The sequence below is a fragment of the Chanodichthys erythropterus genome, chromosome 21 (assembly GCF_024489055.1).
Source record: "Chanodichthys erythropterus isolate Z2021 chromosome 21, ASM2448905v1, whole genome shotgun sequence".
Taxonomy (NCBI): Eukaryota; Metazoa; Chordata; class Actinopteri; order Cypriniformes; family Xenocyprididae; genus Chanodichthys; species Chanodichthys erythropterus.
In genome coordinates this window covers 22,780,507-22,803,241 of record NC_090241.1, presented here as the reverse complement: position 1 = coordinate 22,803,241, position 22,735 = coordinate 22,780,507, and the positions used below count along the sequence as shown (strand labels likewise).

Here is a 22,735-nt window from a genome sequence, read left to right as displayed (position 1 = left end):
AAAACACAAACTTTACCTTTTAAAACAATACATAACAAGACTAGAACATTTTTAACACAACAGTTACACCAAAGATATTTCAATTTAAATGGCCATCCCATATCTATGAGAACAAGCCACCAGAGGCATCTTTAGCGTTGAGGCTCATGCTACGCTCAGCAAATGGCTCGAGGCACTAAGTCAGCACAGAGTTAATGGTGCGTTCACCTCAGTCCTCCATCAGCCCATAATGTCATGGTATCCCGTATCAGAGAGAAAGATACCCTCCACTGGGAGAGAGAGAGTATAACCATGATGCACTGAGCTGAGGGGGCACGATGCCACAAACATACTGAAGCAGCTAAAAACTGTGATGCTTTGGACGAGATTCCCCTCATGAAGCTTTTCCCAGTGCTGACAACAGCGCCTGCAGGCACAGCATAAGGAAAAGAGGATATAATAGGAAAAAGGAGAAATTGAAGAGGACAGGGAATTAGTTCAGGCCAGTCATTCTGTGAGCTGTCAGTGTGGTTCATTAGTCAGCCATGAGTATAGAAGCAATACGACATTTTGTTTGGCAACTCTGGAATATGACTCTTCTTGTGTGAGAAAAATAAACCAGTAATAGAACTCTGGCAGTGAGCTACTGTTTCATTGAAATTCTCAGTGAAATCAAGGTTAAAATTCACTCCCATTATTCTTCCGTTTCCCATAACGTTTTAGCTTGGAGAGACGCTTTTTTTTAAAAGAAATTGAAAAGTGGAAATGTCTAATGGGTATTTAATAGAGGGATTTATTAGATAGTTTAATGTCCTCGTGTTGATCGGGATGGCTTTTACATGGTGTTACCATGCTCAGAACCATTCCAAAAACCTCAAGGACACCTGTACTAATTAGCAGATTCAATATAGCTAGGGTTCGGGGTAGGTGTAGGGGTGAACTGTAAAATAATTACTGTTAAAAAATGGCCAAATTCTGTCAGTAACATACTGGTTTCGAATAAAACGGTAATGTGCTGTAGAAAACAATGCATTCTTGGCAATATTTTTCCACAGTAAGCAACTGCTGTTAATTTACAGCCCATTTTCAACAGTAATCTACTGTATTTATGTATTACGGTTTTGCACTGTAGTACACAATGCATTGTGGGTTGGTGCATTTTTGAAGCAATAGCATAATGGCACTGAACGGGTGTTTCACAGGAGTTTGAGTACGAGCTTCCTATCCATGTTCGCAGTGCTCATGACAGGAATATATGTGCAAAATATTATTATTATTATTATTTGTTACATTTATATAGTGCTTTTCTGGACACTCAAAGCGCTTTACATATTGAAGGGAGAATCTCCTCAACCACTACCAATGTGCAGCATCCACCTGGATGATGCGACGGCAGCCATATTGCGGCAGAATGCCCACCACACACCAGCTTATTGGTGGAGAGGAGACAGAGTGATAAGCCAATCAGTATATTTGGCCAGGATATTGGGGTTACACCCCTACTCTTTCCGAAGGACATCCTGGAATTTTTAACGACCAGAGAGTCAGGACCTCGGTTTAACGTTTCATCCGAAGGATGGTGCTTTTTGACAGTATAGTGTCCCCATCACTATACTGGGGGGTTAGGACCCACACAGACCATAGGGTGAGCACCCCCTCACTAACACCTCAGCCCTGCTTAGCTTTAGTGGGCAACCAGTCTTGGGCTACAGGGTGATATGGCTGCTGGTTAAAATAGAACTAATCGAAGCAGAGAGGAGAGGGAACTTTGAATGGAGAGTGTAAAATCCTGTTGATTCACTGTAATACATCATTTATTCTTAAATTTCAGTGTTTATTAAGGCTTTCAGACTGTATTTCTTGGTGGCACTCAGCCTGATAGTTTTGGCTGTAGTGCTCGTTTGCGGGAGAAAAAAATAAACGAACTAGTCAAATAGTCAAATTTGTTCTTAAACATTATTGATTATTAAACGCAATTTCATTTAACTGTATAAGCTATACAATAGAGTTTGAGTTATTCTTTTATCTGCACTTTGTCTTACAAATGTTCACGTTGCTTTTACTATATCTTTGTCCATTTTGGTTGTTCTTGCTTAGAAATAAAGGTTCACCTTTTTATTAGCCTTTTACTGTTGCCTGTGTTTTTACTAGTTATTTCTTGTGTGATTTTAATTTGCAACCTATTTCGGGGGTTCCCTTTTTGACCTACAGCTGTGTTACCAAAATTACCCAAATTGGGTTGTTTTTACCACACCATTTGTAAAGTGTACTGTAAATTGAAATAATCACAAAAATGTATTGCATGTATTTTTTTTCTGTAATATAATTTCAAAGTATATACCACTGCAGAAACTTTCCCCTGGAACTCGTGACTTTAGTGTAGTACTCTGTGTGTTTCATCCGCAGGGACCAGGGTCTAAATGAAGTTCTGGGTAAAAGTTTCCCCCTCAGAAAGCCCCTGCTCACAAGGTAGTACTTTTTCAAAGTTCAGGGGGAAAAAAATACAACCGATGGACTGACAATGAGGTTCAGGCTTTATTAAGCTTATACGTTCTGCACAGGCCAACATCACCAGCCTAATCTTCACAGTATAGACTGCGATGGAAACACAGACAGCAACAGGTCTGTGGGAAAAAAGACCTTGGGACAAGGTTCCGGGTAATTTCAGTGGAAACATGGCTTGAATATGTTATTACTGCATACGGTTTTTAAAATGTACAAAAATAGGTGCAAATAGTATAAATAGCATCTAACACCATTTACATTTAGTGCAACTAACACGTAACTACTATTTACACTATAGAAAAATACTCTTTGTTTTGCTATTTACACTTAGTCTAACAAAGAGAATCTGCTAAATTTTAAATGCCCATGACCTGCTAAAAATAATTTCAGTCAACATTTAGGAGTACATTAGCACATAAATGGTATAACACACATAATCTGAAAGCCAAAACAACTAAAATTTTTATTTCATAGGACCTTTAACTGACTTTTTCTGTTAACCTTAATGTATAAGCATCTAAATTAACTAAATTTTTATTCATCTCCAAAAAATTAATTAATATGACTTAATCAAACCTGACTTGGTTGACACCACTGAAGGTAATTTTATGTGTTAGATAACAATGTGACTCATAAGAGAAATAGATCCTCAAGGTAACACGTGCAAGTTCCTTTTTACAGTGCAGAAATGAGTGCGAGAGCAGCTGAAATGGTATAAAGTGCTATTATACAGTTTGGAAATGATTGACCCCTCTGTGCTAAAAAATCATTTAGAGCAGAGCGCTCTGGACAAACCTCTCTGCACCAAGCCTTCAGCTGTTTACGGTGAAAGGAAAGACATTTTCACACCTGCTGAAGTGCGGATATATGTTGACCAGGGGTAGGGGGGCATTACCTCTGGGTGGATTATCAAATGGCAGAGCAGATGAAAGAGAAATATCAGGCTATTGTCAGGGGATAGAAGGGGTTCAGCATAATGTCTGGAATTACACGGGTGCAAACACCTCGACCTATGCAACTGTGTGCTGAGTACAGCCAATATTCCCACCCACAGAAAGCCTTAAAGGGCAAAAGCTTCCCTGTATAGACCCTGTATGTGTCCCTGTGCACACAAAATATTCGGAATGTGGCCTAGAATTGAAATTAACCAACGTTCATTCTGGCATTATCAAGAAGCAAATGATTCATTAATTTCACTGGGAATCATGATCAATTCCTGTATGCTTCCATCAGGGGACTAACATATACTGTATCAGACAGCAAATCTTCATTGTCTTCAATGTCACCCAGAAAATAAAATGAACAACAAGAACAACATCATACAAATAGATATCTAAAACATTTCACGGCTTATACTTTCCGCCAGTGCTGTAATTATAATTTTACATGGATGCATGAAAACAGATTTATTATTTGCTGTAATCACATTAGCTGTTGGTAATAATCCTGAAGATACTGATACAATCAGATTAATAGATATTCTGGCTGTGTCGTATCTAGCTCCTCTGAATCTCCCTTAAGGAAATGCTTTAGCAGATACTGTAATACTTTATTATTATGGTCAAGCCCTCCTCTGTGGTATAGCAGCAGCAGAGTGTTGTAGGTTGTGATAGGTTGTGTTTTTCTGTGATGAGAATTTTCACATCACCCAAAGAAGTGCTAAAGCCTTCTCTTGGTGAAAAAGCAAAAAATGGGGTGAGAAAGACAGATGCTCTGTTGAAAATCCTAGTGAGCTACCTAGATATCCTTAAAGGATAAGGCAACACCAAAATGCTCTGCAACAAGCTTCTGAGAAAAATCATCGGAGATCCAAGATACTTTAAAAAAAATATGTTATTATATATATTTGATAGTACAAAATAATGATAATATAACAGTAATATAATAATACATTATAAAATGCAATGATGGTTTTAAATTAAAGTTAAAATTTCTTAGTAAAATAGATTACTTCATCAAACATATTCACACAATAGTTCAAAAGTTTGAGGTCAGTAAGATTTTTTTTTTAAAGAAATGAATACATTTGATCAAGGATGCATTCAATTGATCAAAAGTTACAGTAAAGACTTTTACATTGTTACAAAAAGTTTCTATTTCAAATAAATTATGTTCTTTTAAGTATTCATTCAAGATGCAATACAAAAAAGGCAATACAACTATTAGGCAATACAACTAATTTCAACATTGATAAGAAATGTTTCTTGAGCAGCAAATCAACATATTAGAATGATTTCTGAAAGATCATGTGACACTAGAGACTGGAGTAATAACTGCTGATAAAGCAGCATTGCCATCACAGGAATAAATTGCATTTTAAAATATATTAAAAATAGGAAAAAAACATTAAATTGTAATAATATTTTCACAATTGTACTATTTTGATCAACTAAATGCAGCGTTGGTGAGCATAAGAGACTTCTTCCAAAAACATTATTAAAAAAAAAACAACAACAACAAAAAAAAACTTACCAACCCCAAACATCTGAATGTAGTGTGTTCTATGACACACACACACACACACACACACACACACACACACACACACACACACACACACACACACACACACACACACACACACACACACACACACACACACACACACACACACACACACACACACACACACACACACACACACACACACACACACACACAGGCCGGAGCACTCGGTTAGGTTCCTTTTAGGATGGTGCCTACGTTCACTAGGTTTTGGAACAGAGAGAATCAATTTATTACACCCACACTGTTTTATATATTAAAGGACACAGAGAAGACTGTTTGCTTGTAGCCTTACCAACAACAGAAAATGTAACACAGTCAGTCAGACAACTGTGCATATATACTCCCACACATAACTTCTTTCTCCACAAACTAAAAGACTGGTTCACATGTTTGTCTTTTCTATCTTTTCTGATGTTTAAAATATTTCTTCCTTCCATCTCAGTATTTTTACTATTCTTTGAACCACCCACATTAAGATCTACTGGGTGTCACTAGCTCCCCTTGATTCTCTTATCTGTTCTCATAGTAATCTCAAGGCAATGATCGACATTACACGCCTCAGTGCTTGATTGCAATTTCCATTCCATCTTAATTCATTGAATAGGCTCTGGTGTGTGGCCAAGGTAGCTACATGAGAATGAGTTCACAGTTGAGTACCTGTCAAAATAAACATGCTTATGTTTCAGTATTAGCACACAGCAAACATGACCTTCCTCTGATCCTGAGTGAGATGCAAATGCAACTTCATGTTTGATTTTTATGAGCGAATCAGTTATAAATATAAAGGTCAAATTGTTGAGGAGTTGTTCCAGTGTTCACTGCTGTTCAAAAGTTAGGTAGGATACAGTAAAACAGTCATATTGTAAAATAATTTTACATTTTAAAATGTCTGTTTTCTATTTTAATATATTTTAAAATGTAATTTGTATCTTTGATGGAAAAGCTGAATTTCAGCATCCATTACTCCAGTCTTCAGTGTCACATGATCCTTCAGAAAACATGCTACTATGTTGATTTGGAGCTCAATAAACATTTCTTCCTATAGATGGGAAGTTTTCGACCACAAGCTTTGACAAAGTAACACTTCTCCAAGCAATAAAGGGTCTGCGGAGATATTGAGTCAAGTGCATTCCAGGTGTGGGTTCAACATTTACATCCGTTCTTTCATTAAATCCAAAGCTTGAGAAAACATTGTGTGAATGAAATTCTCTGGCCAGACAGAAATGAGAGGTGAAAACACAAATATATATAAAAAAAAGATCTTCATTGATAAACATGATTTTTCAATAGTAAGAGTCTGTTTGGATGGCTGTGTTAATTGTTTGAAGACCACTGACCTTAGTTTGGAGAAATGTGTAAAATCGTTTGAGAAAAAATGCATTAATTCTAGTAACAGTTAAATTTCCAATGCAGAAGTCTATATACTCTAGAGTTTCACACATGCCATATTGTAATCTCTTTTTTATTGCTTTAGCAATGTTTTAGTATCTCTCCTAATTAGTTTCTGATGGGTCTGCAGGAATCAAGTGGGTGTCTGTGAAGTACATTAATCTCTATGGATGTACAATGAGAGGCAGAGGTAGGGAACACAAAATGATAAGGAGAGAGAGAGTCGTGAGTTCTCAAGGGTAATATCACCCACAGCATGACACAAATCTAACTGTGGTAATAACAAACCAATTATATTACATCATAAAACACACACAAACACTCAAGCATTTAATAGCATGAAAGGAGCTGAGAAGCACCTTTATTTTACAAATTCTTTATTCTTACAAAAAAAAAATATTATATATATATATATATATAAAACCCTTAAAACATGTTCACACATTTGCAGTGACAAAGTGACTGGAAGTCATATGTTTTTAATTGCCATGTACACACTACAGATAAATATGGTTGTCAGAGCTTAATCTTGTTCAGTCCACAAAGAGTTCAGCTATTCACACGAGTGACAATCACATCCTGTGACACTTTACTTGGTGTAGTACAGAACCAAACTGAACATTTAGTGGCACTTTTGGAAATTGACAGCTCATTTGAGATATCTACCTCTCTTGTCCAGGTGCAGTGCTAACAAATCATAGTTGTTCATTCAGAAAGCCACTTCAGACAGCACACCAGATGCATTGAGCTTTCTTTCATACTTGAACAGACAAAAACACAAAATTATGCCAAAATGCCCGTTTTGTTGAGTATCCTCGTAAGCACAGCGGACTCTCAAATGAGTTAATTGAAGTCTTAAAGCTGATTTATACTTCAGCATCGGACCTACGCCGGAGCCTCTGCGCCGTAGGCTATACGTCTGTTTTCATTTATACTTCTGCGTCGTTGTCCGTGTCGATGTACATGCAGACCACTAGGAGGCAGAGTCCGCGGTAATGTTGAGTATCAAAAAACAAAAGCCGAAGAAGAAGCAGCTCATCATGTACGTTGTCAGAGAATTACAAACAGAAACGGCAGAGAAGCGGCAAATAGGTAATGACTTTTGTTGTAGTTTGACTGTATGTGTCCTCTGAAACAGTGTGTTTTTTCATTCATAGTGAAGTTGAAAGTGCTCGCTCTTCTCCGAGTGCTCCACGCCAGTTTTTTGACCTGAGGGAGGGGTTCTAGCAGACCAATCACAGCGCTTGCGGTCCGCATAGAATTGACGCGTTGTTACATTTTTGAAGAGGTGCACGTCAGGCTACGTCGTATGCTACGCGTGCTACGCACAGCCTACGTCGTACACTCGACGCAGAAGTATAAATCAGCCTTTAAATGAACGTAAAGAGTTGTTGTGAGTAAAAAGGATGCGTGTTAGATCTGTGTCATGTGCGTCAGGTCTTAAAGTAACAGAAGCCTAATAAACCTGCTGCATTCTGTCATTAAAGGTAAACAACAAAAGAAAAAGAGAAAATCACTCACTGCTCTTGACTGTTTAACTTTTATAGCTTTAATAAAAGATGAATCTATATTTAATGTATCATTTATGCAGAGAAGACTGTGAAGTGTTTGATAACTCTAATTTCTGTAGCTATATTTCCTACTTGTCTACATACTGTCTTTATGTTGTTTCTACACTAATTTGGAGATTAAATGTGAAATTATTACAATCTCTATAAATCACACCTATGTTAACAACAAAAAGGAATCATTAGAATCACTTTCAGAATTTTTTTTCCAGCTGATGAACAGTAAAAACATTGACAGCCAATCAGAATCCACCTGACTAAAGTTCAAGCATTCTAAGAGGCAGACGACATAACTGCAGCACACACTTATGATAAATAGAATGTTAGCATCTGTTGGTGTGGATGCTAATAGCTGTTTCTTAGTATAAACAAGATATACACATAGTACACCCAAACATAAAATAAGGAAAATACTTACCCTGATGTTTTTCCAAAACTCTATGACTTTCTTTTGTAGAACATAGAAGATATTTTGAGAAGTGTCTCAGTTTTTTTTTTTTTTGCCATACAATGGAAATCAACGGTCATCAAAACTATTTGGCTACAATCTTCAAAATAATCTTTGTTTGTGTTCCACAGAAGAAAGCCATACAGGCTTGGAATGAAATGATGAGTAAATGAACAATCCCTTTAAAATAAACTGGTTTGTGACATGAAATTGTTGAAAGATACTCAAGAGTTTTGCTTGAGCTGCTTAGTAGCACATTAATTCATACTACTAGCTTCAATTATTTATAAAATAATTGGTACATTTTTACTAATGGATTGACAGAAATCCATACAACAGTGTAAACGTCCCTTCACAACTTCTACAATCATGCTGTTAGTTTGGCCAAGCAAAACAAGAAGTCTGGAGATTTTTAAATTCAAGCAAAACTCTTGGAATAATACTAAAAAATGTATAAGTACAAATAAGTAAAAGTTTGTGTTTATTTGGCTCTGTAATTTATAAACACAAACATGGACATTTATTATTAAGAATATAAGCAACTAGCAATTTGACTTCACATGTGTGAGGCTTTGAGGGACCCCCCACCCCACGTCATGGAGCTCCACCCACATAATGAGCTAAACGCCACAGCTCTGCCTCAGCAGGGGTCCCTCTCTCTGCCTAAATGCAGCTTCAGAAATTAAAACCTTTCAAATTTTCTTCACAGGGCTTCCACAAGAGCAAAGGGTACTTTGATTGTGCATTTTTAATGCAGGTTACCGATAATAATTTATACTTAAAAGCTTCCTTCACAGTGTATCTGGAGATTAAGGTAATAGAGGGGAAAGAGAGAGTAGAGAGCAAAAGGACAGCTGAGTTTGAGGGCAAATACCGCCTTTCTTCTACAGAAATGGGAATATGATGTCAGGAGGTATGTTATTCATGTCTGTGACTCCACAAGATATGTTTTATGTAAATCTTCCAACCTTTTTGCACACTGCAAAGAGCTTTGTGGGTGCAGCTGGCTTTACATATATGTATGGAGACTGGTAAAGCCACTAAAAGGGCAATGCTGACACTTTCAGTAAATTAAAACACTAAAACAGTATTATGTTTTTAGCATTATGTATTATAGTATAGTGCTCTGTAAAAGGCTATTGCATTTTATCCAGCCCACAGGGTACTAAGAATTGTGAACTTTGAATCTACAAAACAAAACACCACCAATGTTATTCCCAAAAATGTTCTTCCAACTAACTAGACATGCTTCTGAACAAACTCTTGAGCAATTCGTTTTTTGCATATGCCTACCTCCAGAGCAAGACATCGACGAATAGTTATACATCATTGCACCATAGGCCCTACCGAATGGCATTCAGCCTAACTTGCCTAATACAACCCACTATAATCACTGATCCTGTCTACACTGGATACAGTATACAGATAAACATTTAGTATTCAGTTTCTGACATACTCCACGCACTAGAGTATGTCGACAACAGGACAAATTCAAGAGTAAAAGAAAGTTTGCTTTAACACATACAGTTTAAACTGCTCATTTGCTTCTCTGTACAGACTTCAGAAGCCTCCCAGCGTCGGAAACAAATGAATGGTTAATTTTAATGCCGTCCTGGTCTGCATTGCGTCTTAGGATTATATGTTTGTTCAGAGCATTTTATTTTGTAAATGAGGCACAGTGTTGGAGAGTTGGCAAAGAAACTTTTACTGAAAGGTGAAGCAGCCAACTGTATTGGATCCAACAGCAGCTACATCACAAACCCTAAGTAAGTGATTTCATAATGATTTGTCTGTAAATGACGATTACATGGATGTTTTCGAAACACTTACTTACTATAAGTGAACTTTAAGGAACATCTTAAAATAATAATTAAAAAATAATAATATCATAAATGTTGTTCTTTTGAACTTTTCTACTAAAATACAAAAAAAAAGTATGTTTTCCACAAAAATATTAAAAAGAACAACCATTTTCAGCCTTGATAATAATCAGAAATGGTAGTATATGTATTTACAATAGATCAAATACATAATTGTAAAGACTTTGAAAGGTTTAGGCTAAACATGTTTCATAATAAATGTGCAAAACCCAAAAAGTGTTACAATCATCCTTGTTCTGCCACATCTGACTGATGAGCTTCTGGTTCATGTGGAGGTGACCAATTTGAAAAGGATTTGAAATGTGAGTTTTGTGGGAACATGATTCTTCAGAAGTTATGGGCTGTACAGCATTAAGAGTAATATGTATTCATAGACCGTGTCTTAATGCCTTCAATTATAAATCAAAAGGAGCAGTCCTGCAGGTTATTCTATAATAAAAAATAGAACTCTCAGGACCAGACATCAAGCAGGAAATCAATTATAATCAGCAGCACAGTGAAATATTACAGTGATGTTAATGCTCTTATTTTCCAGTTCAGCGCAGGACCGTATGACACGCAAATCATAGCTATAAATCCACAGAGACAAACAAATGCTGTCATGGTGCTAATCATAGTGCTAATAGTTAGAAAATGGAAAAACATAAAAGATCGAGCTAGAATTGAAAGACGTGTCCTGTATTTCATTATTACATGATTAAGTATAAGAGAAAGTGTAAGCCTATGTTGACGCAAAGACAAGAGACTTCGCTCAGCTGTGTTTGGAGATAAGAAAAGCACACGTGTCTAGGCTGGATAAAAGGCTGGATAATTACATATTATGAGCACAACAAGGCAATTAAATAGTGAAATATGTATTTTGTAGACATTAATGGATAATGGTCAACACAGAAACACAATAATCTTTTTGCATCCTCTTTATGCTCAACCAGTATGATCTCATCAGTATATTTAGGTTTTAAATTGTGAAGTGGCACAAATACAGTTCTTACATTTGAACTTACAATAAAACAACAACATATGGACAGCTTCTAATGTATATAATTTAGAGATGCGCAATCTTCAAGAATACTCTCTTTAGGATTATAAAACATTCAGTTGCAATTATTAAATTGATTTAAATGGTCAGCACTGTTAAACTAAAACAAAAGGTTTAATTTCAAATCAAAACTGATCATTCTGTGTGACTTTGGTGATAATTAAATTCATATTTAAATTCTTAATTATCTCATTTTCAAAGACAACAGACAATATTATACTACTAATAATAATCAACAGGTGATTTAATCTAATACTGGAAACATTTAGCCAGTGGATTTATCACAGTGGAAATGGAGTTAAAATGCTGAGTTTGCTTTCATCTATGACCCTTTCAGATGTACATCAGTAGTTGTTATAATGATAAAGTTCCTGAAGGGCTTTAAAAGGCCAAATGTATAATACATAATATCTCCATAAAAGAAGTAGTGGGAGAATCAATGCTTGTATAGGTTGCATGTCAAAGACCAAAGCAAAAATCAATATTTGTTTATAATCTAATATTAAATTGAAATACCTGTATTTGGCAGCTAGATTAGTATGTGTGTGTATGTGCGAGAGAGAGAAAGAGAGCGGAAGGGAGAGAGAGAAAGAGCGTGTTTAAGCAGAATTGCTATTTTGCTATTTTATTTATAGTCACAACACATACAGCATTCACTCTCACACACTGTAAGAATCTATCAATGCAAGAACCAACTGTTGGGTGTCTGAAACTAAAATTCAGACCCACTTTTTAAGATCCAGAGAATTCTGTAAAATCTATCCTACACATCAGGAGGACATAATGAAATGTGTTTCTGTACTTCACTCACACATCACTACCTACACTCCACTCCATTAAGTTCACACACATGCTGCGCTGAAGTCTGACTATGCATTATCCAGACAGGAGCTATTTTTAGCAAGTTTCTCTTTCTTTCTTTCTCTCTCCCTCCCTGGACTTACCTGCAGCACACTGCTCCTCATCTGCTCCATTTTCACAGTCCCTTTCACCATCGCAGCGCCATGACAACGACACACACTTGCTGGTCGAGCCACCACAGTCAAACTTCTCTGGTGGACACGTCTGTCGACCTATGAGAGGAAGCAACATAGAGAAATGTTTAAGGATAAAATACGAACTAATGTTAAAAAGCAATTTAGCTTCTGGATGCTGATCGTTTGATAGTAGGGCTGTAACGGATCGTAGTTGATCCGTGATCCGTACGGACCAGGCCCCACGGTTTGGCACGCATGTGATCCGCAGATTAATTGCTACATTTATCAATCATAGAGTGAAAGTTTATCATTTGCATGTGTTTCGTTGTGCCAATTTACACATTTCAGACACTTCAAGCACAAGAAGAGGCAAAAGAGAACTCAGTTTGGCACTTTTGCGCTGTTATCTGTATGCACAGATGTATGCATAAACTGTTAAGAAAGAAATCGGATGTGTAACATTATATTGGACTAGTGCATTAGGTCTTAAAGAGACAACAGCCTTTATATACCTGCTGCTGTCTGTCATTAATGGTAATCAAACAACAAAACACAGCTTTAACAAAGATTCATCTTTGTTAAATTCATGCAGTGAACACTGTAGTGTTATTTTACACTTAATTATTACATTTATGCATCTGAATACTACTGTTAGACTACTATTTATAACTTTGTTATATTTTATTTATCTATGCTTGTAATTAGTGTATTTTTTCTTGTTTTATTAATGACTATTCACTTATCTTTAATAATGTTTGATTTTTGCTGATTCCAAAAATGACTTAATCCATGACTCAAAAACCATATAATGATCCGAGTCTCTAATACTCACCAAGGCTATTTGATGAAGTAAAAATAGTAATAGGGAAATATTATTACAATTTCAGTTTCTTGTTTCTTCATCTCCACTTCCATATTTTTAACCAAAACTGCAGCCCACTGAAAATCAAGTTTTATCCCAGATCACACAGCATTCCCATAAATTATGCATCTCGATATGTCTGGGAACCCAACTACAAATCAATAGTAGCCAGACTTATTTCTCTCACTCCCATTCTTCACAGTCTTTTGAGTAATTTTCAGTGTATAAAAGAAGATTTATGAAGACCTTCTCACCTTCTCTGACACCTCAAATCCATTGTTGCCTGAACCCTATCTATAATCATAAGAGTGAATGACATGTCTCTAGCTGGATTCTGCTATTGTGTAGCCTTCTCTGAAGAAATTGGAAAAAGACAGCTGTGAATCTCATTTGAGATATCTCTTCATCAGCATACGACCATTGTGGCTCTGCAAATTGAGGCCCAGTCCTCATCTATGGGAGCCACATTGGATCTAACTCTGACAGAGAAAAAAATTCCTATTTAAGTCCAGAGCTTAACCCAACACACTAGGCTTGTTGGTGTGCGACTAGGGAAATGTATGTAACAGAGAGGGTTTGTTTGAACAACGTTTTTATGTGAGTATGTGAGCGTGTATGTTTTTGGCTTTGTCAGCATGTGTCTGAATAAACTGAATGACCCATTCTTACTGTCTGGCTGACTGCTAGAGATAGCACAGCCTCCTGGGAAACACAGTCTGTCTTATCTCCTCTCTCTCCTCCCTAACCCTGAAGACTACTGTGCCCACAGGGCATTTTATTCACTGCACATGCTGCCCTGGTTCCCGCTTGTTCACACAGCAAAATACTCACAGAGGTTTGGTAACGGCACCATACCAATGTAAAATATAGCAACACTGGGAATATCGTAATTATTTTAATGCACTTTAATGTGCTCATGACATCATCTAAAGACTGTCATTAGGCTAGTTTCATGTAGAAAAAAAAAGGTCTTGTATTCACTGACACTGTCTCTAGCACAATACATTCACTGACACAATACAGTCTCTAGCTTCTACCCTAACCCTACCCTTCACCTTAAAGCCAAGTCTTGACCCTCAAACAGGCCTTTAAAGTAGGGGTGGGGAAATCGATACATATGGACAGGGGGGATTTCCCCCCTTCTGGTCTATGTATCCCTGCCTCTGCTGAATTATTTTTATCTCCAGGGGGGATAAAAAAAAAAAAAAATCCCTCCCAGGTGATGCTACTCCACAAACCACCAACAGAGCATATAAATTACCAAAAATAATTTTTTTTTTTTTAAAACATCAAGTAAAATGCTGCATTTATATAGAACTGTCTCTTTACGACCACAACAAACAGGACACTTTTCAGACGCACATTCCGACTTCACCTAGTTAGCGCCAGAACCAAGTCAAACCAGTGCGGAAAAGGTGCAGGTGACGACGAGGGAGCTTCAGTTGAACAACAATGAACTGCGGTCAGATGAGATGTTGTCAGGCTATGACAGTAAAACTCAGAAAAATTAACACGACTGTCCAATCAGCCGTTATACTGTGCTTGTGGCGCGCCCTCAAGAAGTGCATGCACAAATGCGCCGGCGCGCACTGCAAAATTACTTTATTATAGCTTAAATATAGCGCAAAAGAAACTACGAGCAATGACCGTCGTTGTTCTGTTGTAAATGAAGTAATGAAAGCATGGTTTTGTTGACATGGTTTTAAATTGTTATCCAATTTGTTGGCCTTAAAATGTCTTAAAAATGCACATATGTACACCATGGAAATTTTCTCGGGGGAGCATGCTCCCGTACCCCCCTAGCACACTACAATTTCTGAACCTTGGTAATTATGAAACCCTGCGTACGGCCCGGCTTATATTCTATCTAATGAAATCTGAGGTAAACGTGTATTTCTCCAAATGTGCGCACTTTTGGACTAAAAGTTTGTATGTGTATGCACTGTGATCAAAGATAAATGGCAACAAACGCGATTGAATGTAAGTGTCTCGTTATTCTATTAATAACTACCAATTGATTTTGCATTTCTATCAGAAATTAAGAATTATTAATGTCATTGTAGATAGTGTTGCAAATATCTAAGCAATTTAATACTTCAAATCTCAAGGAGTTTTTTCTTTTGTAAAAAGAAATTCTGTAACAGCAAACTTTTCAAAACATCCCCCCCTCTGTTTTTTTCAGAAATCGTACCCTGCATATACATATATGCATAGTATCACGATACTTTCCGGGGCAATACCGTATCGATACACGGACGCCAAATATCGATCTTTTATTATATAAATTGCACATGCAAATTTAACATTTTTGGTAGAATAATGAAATCAATTTATTTTTTTTCAGTCCACTAGAAGGTGGTGTTGAGTTTTTTTCTAGTGTAGCACAGCAGCGCATGCCTGTTTGCATTACATTGCAGAGCAAAGAGGACACTGACAATGCACTAATAGACAAGACAGAGGAGGTTACTTTTGGTATGAAAAAGTCTTAGCTTACAAATTTTGCAATTTTTTAAAGAAATTCAAACAATAAATACCATTTTGTTGCTCTTTAATGTGTCATGACAGATCACTGTAGTGCCTTAAACACATGTAAACTGATCATCTCTTCCTAGTTATTGCACAAAATAAACATGATTGAACATCAGAATCAGAAGGTATGTTGTTTCAACAATGCAAAGTCATCAATTCACCATTTTTCAAGTTCAAGTCCACTGACGTTAATGTACTAACTATCCTGTCTGGTTTGTTTGTCAGACAAAACGGCGGATTCGGCTTTATGATTGGTCAGATCGCCTGTCGATCAAACTCCCAGTGAAGGGTGAATTAAGGTGGACTAGACTTTAATACAAATAGTTGAGTTTGCCAGGTGCATACAAGATTTATGACAGGTTTTCATGAAAGTGTTGGTCAGTTTGTCTGTTTGACAATTCCATTTTGCAAGCAATAATAAAACTGAAGTGTGATGAGCTAACAGAAATGTATCTTTTTAGATAAAACAGATGTTGACAAAGTTTTCCTTTAGGAACATAATTTGGTAATAAATTGCAATATATTGCAGAATATTGCAATATATTTAAAATCGCGATATCACTTTAGTATAGGGAACGCATATAAACTATTAACTATGACTTTTCCCTCAATAGACTCCTAATTACTGCTTATTAATATAATATAATATAATATAATATAATATAATATAATATAATATAATATAATATAATATAATATAATATAATATAATATAATATAATATAATATAATATAATATAATATAATATAATTATATTATATTATATTATATTATATTATATTATATTATAATATAATATAATATAATATAATATAATATAATATAATATAATAGTAAAGCAGTTGTTAAGTTTAGGTCTTGGGTATGATTAAGAAAGTAGAATAAGGTCATGCAGAATTAGGCATTAATATGTGCTTAATAAGTAGTAATAAACAGCCAATATTCCAGTAATATACATGCTAATAACTAGTTAAAAGACCCTAAAATAAAGTGTTGCCAAAATCGCAATAGTATTGTATCATGACATAAGTATCGTGATAATATTGTACTGTGGGGCCTCTGGTGATTTCCACCCCTACTTTAAAGGGAGTCTCAGAAAGTGAGGACTAGCCAAAATGTCCTCACTTTACTCTCTTTGTCCTCACTATGATGGTCTAATACTCAAACCAGTCTTAACAAAGATAGAGGTTAAGTACACACACCACACATTTGGAGTCAGTACAGTTTATTACAGTATTTTTTTTTTAAAATAAATTAATACTTTCTTTTATCATATTTATCGAGGATACATTAAACTGATCTAAAGTGACATTTATAATGTTACAAAAATCTATTTTAAATAAATTAAATAAAGTACCACGATTTACACAAAAAATACTAAGCAGTACAACTGTTTTCAGTAAAGACATAATGTCTTAATAATAAGGTTGATAATAAACAAATGTTTCTCGAGCACCAAATCAGCATGTTAAAATGATATCTGAAAGTTCATGTGACACTGAAGATAGAGTAATCGATGCCGAAAATTCTGCTTCGCCACCAAAGGAATGCTTTACATTTTAAAATATAAACAGTAATGTAACAAATACTGTTATAAAAGCAGTTGATGGCTGTAGTAGTAGAGAGGGTGAATTTAGAGACAGAATGTTTGCAATCTTGCAAAAAATATCACTTATAACTTGCACACTGGCAGCATAAATCCTCTGTTTAAGAATATAACATTTAAAAAAATTATACAATTATATAAAATAAAAAAATAAAAGAAGTTTGCCACTAGCAAATAACTACCTTAAGACCTCACTCTGATTGTTCTTTAATTCAGTGAGCCATCAGAACAACACCCACACTGTTAGATGAATGGTCTGTGGATGTAACTGTAAGAAAGTGATAAACTCGACACATTCTCTCAGGCAGTACGAGCCAGAGGTCAGCTCAGACTCAAAAGATGATGAGTTCAGACTGATGCATTCCCTGATGATTAGAGATGCTCTAACACAACCACACAAGGCCTGTGGCCATAAACTCAAACATAATAGTTAACTGACTGACAGTGGGATAAACTACAATAACAAAGCAGAGATGCACACAGTCAACGTCAAGCTTGATTTGGTGAGCAAAGCTGAGGTCTCAGAGGAAAAATTCATATGTTTATTTCTTTATAAAGACAAAATAAGAAAGAGCTCCACTCCTACTCTGTTCACAGTTAAACTCATCCTGACTGCAATGCAATTCCTTCTGGGAAAATGAAGTTATGGAAGGACCACGGGGAGCGGATGAGATTACATTAACATATTTACCTAATAATGTAAATCTTTTTCTTGGTGCGAGTGTAACATGGTTAATCTAAGCTGGGTAAATTAAATTTCTCAGATGAGCATCAGTACGCTCAAAGAAATAATCATTAGCTTTGCACAAACCACATTATATTATTAGGGAGGCAGTTTCAGTCAATAAAGTCCGAGTGATGAGTTTCACAGTCAACTAAATTCAGTCGTTTCTGTGAGTGGTGAAAATAATGTGTGTGTCTAAGTGGGCACTGAAACGTCTTCCATTACTTCTTTCTCATTTACCTAACTGCATCAGAAGATTGCACAAGCCTATTTGGCTAAATGTATCTGGACACCCCCCAAAATAACAAGTTTATCTATTCCAGCTAAATCAAACTAATAAGGTTATAAAATCTTATGAAAGTGAGCAGTCTCTCTCAGTCTAACATTTGTTTTGTCCATAAACATCAATGTTTTAAAATCTATTTTATTTTCCATATTTGACTTTTTCAAGCCAACATTCGAGGTTTCTCTTGACAAACTTTGCTTTTCTAGGTAAATATATTCAGTAATATACACAAAGTTTCAGGGGCATGGGAAGATGTTTTTTAGGTTGGGCGTGCGGTGGGCTTTATTAAGAAACCATTAAAACATAAATGTGACTGAACAAAACTTTGCATTGCATTTACTGTCCTGTGAAAAAGGGGGTGCTGCAGCATTTCAAGCACCCCACTTCTCATGCCACTGCAAAGGTTCAGGAGTTTAGGGTCAGTAAGTGATTGAAGTGACACAAAAGACTATTTCAAATAAATGCTGTTCTTTTGAACTATCCATCAAAGATAGTATTCCAGTTTCCACAAGAAATATTAAGCAACCCTTTTCAACATTGACAACAATAAGAAATGTTTCTTGAGCATCAAATCAGCATATTGGAATGATTTTTGAAGGATCATGTGACACTGAAGACTTAATATGACACAAAAGATCTAAAAGATTTAATATGACACAATAGTACTGCTTTTATATTTGTGATCAAATACAAAAGCAGTAATACATCAATTTGTAAATAATTCTTTTAATACATTTTTTTTTTTTTTTTTTTTTTTAATCATACGACCCCAAAGTTTTGAATGACTGTGCAAATTTCTGTGTATTTCAATTCTTTTTAATTCCATTTACATTTGCAATTTGGAATCCTGTTTGCTACATCAGTTCAAATTCAGTTATTTTATTGAATTTAAAAAGCATTCTTAATCCACTTCTGAATGCCGAACAACTCTGCTTACCTTAACTCTGTTAAACACTTTTGGGATGAATTAGAATGCTGACTGCCAGCCAGACAACCTCATGTAGTATATTTGTGCCTGAACTTACCTTCTCTCCATCAGTACTGTAGCACTGAAACTTATTAAGATGTGTGGCTGATGGGGAAGAGTTTGGGTAAGTTAGCTATAAAAATTTAAGATTTGTTAGTCCTTGAGAAGGTCATTCGTAATCAGAGTATGAGCCTTCAGGACTTTCGATGGATATATCTTTATCACAAATGCTGATGGCTGCACACTCACACGCTGAACAACCAGAAGAGGCAGCTCTATCGACATGCGTATCGACAGCTTTCTGGAGAACCCTTTTGATCCACAGATACAGCTCTGTCCAGTACAGTCAGGGCCAGCAGCATATTGCACCACAATCCCAGAGTTTTTAGTGGGCTATAGTGGTTGAATTGTGCATTTTCCCCAATGCTAAAATACTTTATCATAGTCCAAATCAGCTTAATATGCAGAGACAACTATTGAAAAAAAAAAAAAACATTCATTAATCATTTCAATTAATGTATAATATTTTGTATAGTTAACACACTCAGTTTCATTTTAAAATAAGAAAACTAAATACTAGTCCTTTGTCGTCCTTAAATAAGTAATTGCATTTGCGGCAGTTAGTGCGCCCATGGGCGTGCTGGTCTAAAAAAGAGGTGTGTTCAGGCGCATTGCTATTTTAAGGAGCTGAAAATAGACTGCGCCATAGACCAACTAAAACCTGGTGTAAAGTCTAAAGTCCATGGCGCAATATTTTTTTGTTAGAGCGCATTGGTAGAAACTGCACCTCTGGGCGCGTCCACAATGCGCATTGACTTTCCTTATTACACACAGGGATGTGCATCACACAAACATGGCAAATATTAAATACAAAAGGATTACAGTGTTAAAGAATATTATTGTGTAGGCTACATAAATATAAAAATGTAATGATGAATAGTCATTGCGTGTATTAGAATTAGCTACCTATTTTCAATTCAGCCTATTACTACTTATAATGATGAATGAAATTGGCTAATTAATTGAACAATCATGCCAATACACACACATATATATTAATGGACTCATCGCGCTGAGCTATTTGAAAGCCTGCATTTGCAAGCCCGCTTTAACTTCTCGCACGAGCAGATCGGTTTCTTCGCTTGAAAAGCGTTCAGCTTTTCCACCAACAAATTCCGTCATGTAAATAGCAATCCGCCATGGTGCGAGCGCATCTCACTCTTAAAGGGAATGGGAGATGACACTCTGATTGGTTTATTGAACGTTACACCCATTACTCATTAAGAGAATAGGGACAACCCATTTCAAAAATGCGCCCCGGCGCACGGACCGTTTTTCCGTCGTTAAAATAGCAAAAGTGGATTTGGACACGCCCTGAGTGCACCTGCACCGTGCGCTTTATACTTTGCATTTAGATCGTTAAAATAGGGCCCTTGTAGTGTAAATGTAACAGTGATTGACACTCACAGTGCTGTTTGCATTTTTCTCAAAGATATTTCATTTATTTTAAATTTAATTATATTTCACCATACAAAGGAAAGCCAACTTATGTGCTCCAATCTACAGTTTCATTGAGAACCGAATAATCTGATCACTTAAGAAACCACACAAAATAGAATGTTAAGCTGAATACATATGTTAACAGAATAATTAATCCAAAAATTAAAATTGTGTCATGTCACTCCAACTTTGGTTAATCTTTGAAAAACAGATTAAGATATTTTAAGGAAACTTGAGAGGTTTCTGTGCCTAACCAAAACTTAAAGCCATAAAGGCTTTGTAAAACAAATACATATGAATCGAGCATTTTAAAGTAATGTGAAGAGATACAATCTTTTTTTTTTTTTTTCAATGAAAAATTTAGACTTTTATTCACATATAAACACATACGTGTGCCTAAATGAAATCTGTTCATCATATAAAGCAATCTTATCTATTCCATTTGGTTAAACCACTCGATTCATAAGGATTCTTTTACGGGTTTCATTCAAAAAAATCTTAGTTTGTGGTTCAAAGATTAACCAAAGTCTTGAGGGTGAGTAAATGATCACATAATTTTTTTATGTTTGGGCAAACTATCCCTTTAACACCACTAAAAAATAATCAGTGTTAAACAAAATTAATGAAATTGCATGTGTTAACGAACATGCTAATATTGACAGCCCTAGTTGCCACCAGAACACAGAAAGGTAAACAGAGGTCAGTGAAACCTCTCAATCGACAATGCCACACACAAAGCCTGAATAACCGATCACTGTGGGGAATCAGGATGGTCTTAACTGTCTTACGCCATTGATCCATTTTTCTCCATTTTATTGACACATTTGCCACTGAACAAGGAAACATAATTGTGATGTATGCTACAAAAATGCACTTTAGCAACTTGACACAGATGATTAAATGTGTGTGTGGTTATGTGGGTATAATGCTCGGCTCAGTTTTGACCTGCATCCATCTAAAACGCAAACGTGTTGATCCCATTAGCAGGAATGCTGGGATCTATTCTACATTCTGTCCACGTTGCTCCTGTGGGGATGGGCTACTATAATCTAAGGGTGCCTGTACTACATGCTAATGTGATTTTGATTAACTGCCTCGCTAATGTCCCTTCACTGAGAGGTGGTGGTGGTGGTGGGGGGACTTAAGAGTTTATCATGGTGAAACCTCCCAGTCATATTTAGCTTTGTATGGTATGAGGGAGCCTGATTAATTCTGATGTCCTAACCTGACAGGAAATTGCTATGCTAATCAATTTGTCTGGTGAATCTTTAACATTTGAAGAGGGACTGAACGGAGATAAGGGGAGATGCTACACTTCTGTTACATGCTATACAAACTGTCATTGGCAATGTTTACACCTGGTATCAAGTTGCGTTTTTGGTCGACTGGATCACCAGTAGACGAGTTAAACACATTTCCCGTTTAAATCTGGTGTTTTAATCCGTCTCTTTTGTCCACTTCCAACCAATTCTGTCCTGATTTCTTCAAGAGGAGGGTATATCGGTGGTAAATGTTTGATCTAATGGACAAAATAAGCATTGCACTACGAAAAGCAATCCAGTCAAATGAGTTTTCAACTACCTCTGGAAGTGGTCAAAAGTGGACAAGCTCAAAACATTTTAGACCCCTATTTACACCTGTATTTAGAGTTATACACTTGCGATCTGATCGACCAAAACCAGGTATAAACAGGGCCATTGTCACTGAGGAACACATGAGAGGACAATCCCAGCATGCACTGCAATCCTTGTGAAAAAGAAGTACACTTTAGCATACTTTCAAAAAGAGCACCTAAAATTTAAAAAACAAACAAAACAAACAAAAAAAAACTTATTAAACTTTTAAAAGAAAAGAAATAAGCTTGAACTGATTCATGTTTTTGGACATTTTCTTTCCCACTAAATAGGACTTAAGTACATCTTTATATGTAATTTCATAAATATTTCCATTGTCATTGAAATATGGTA

At 36.0% G+C, this 22,735-nt stretch overlaps 1 protein-coding gene across 5 annotated transcripts in view; it reads right to left on the bottom strand.

The window, feature by feature from the left end:
• lrp8 (low density lipoprotein receptor-related protein 8, apolipoprotein e receptor) overlaps positions 1 to 22,735 on the bottom strand; it is a 180,199-nt gene that overhangs the window by 54,309 nt on the left and 103,155 nt on the right. For all 5 annotated transcript variants that reach the window (XM_067374730.1, XM_067374733.1, XM_067374731.1 and 2 more), the window contains exon 4: positions 12,261 to 12,389. In XM_067374730.1, the coding sequence (XP_067230831.1) occupies positions 12,261 to 12,389 (129 nt within the window). The remainder of the gene's footprint in view (positions 1 to 12,260; positions 12,390 to 22,735) is intronic.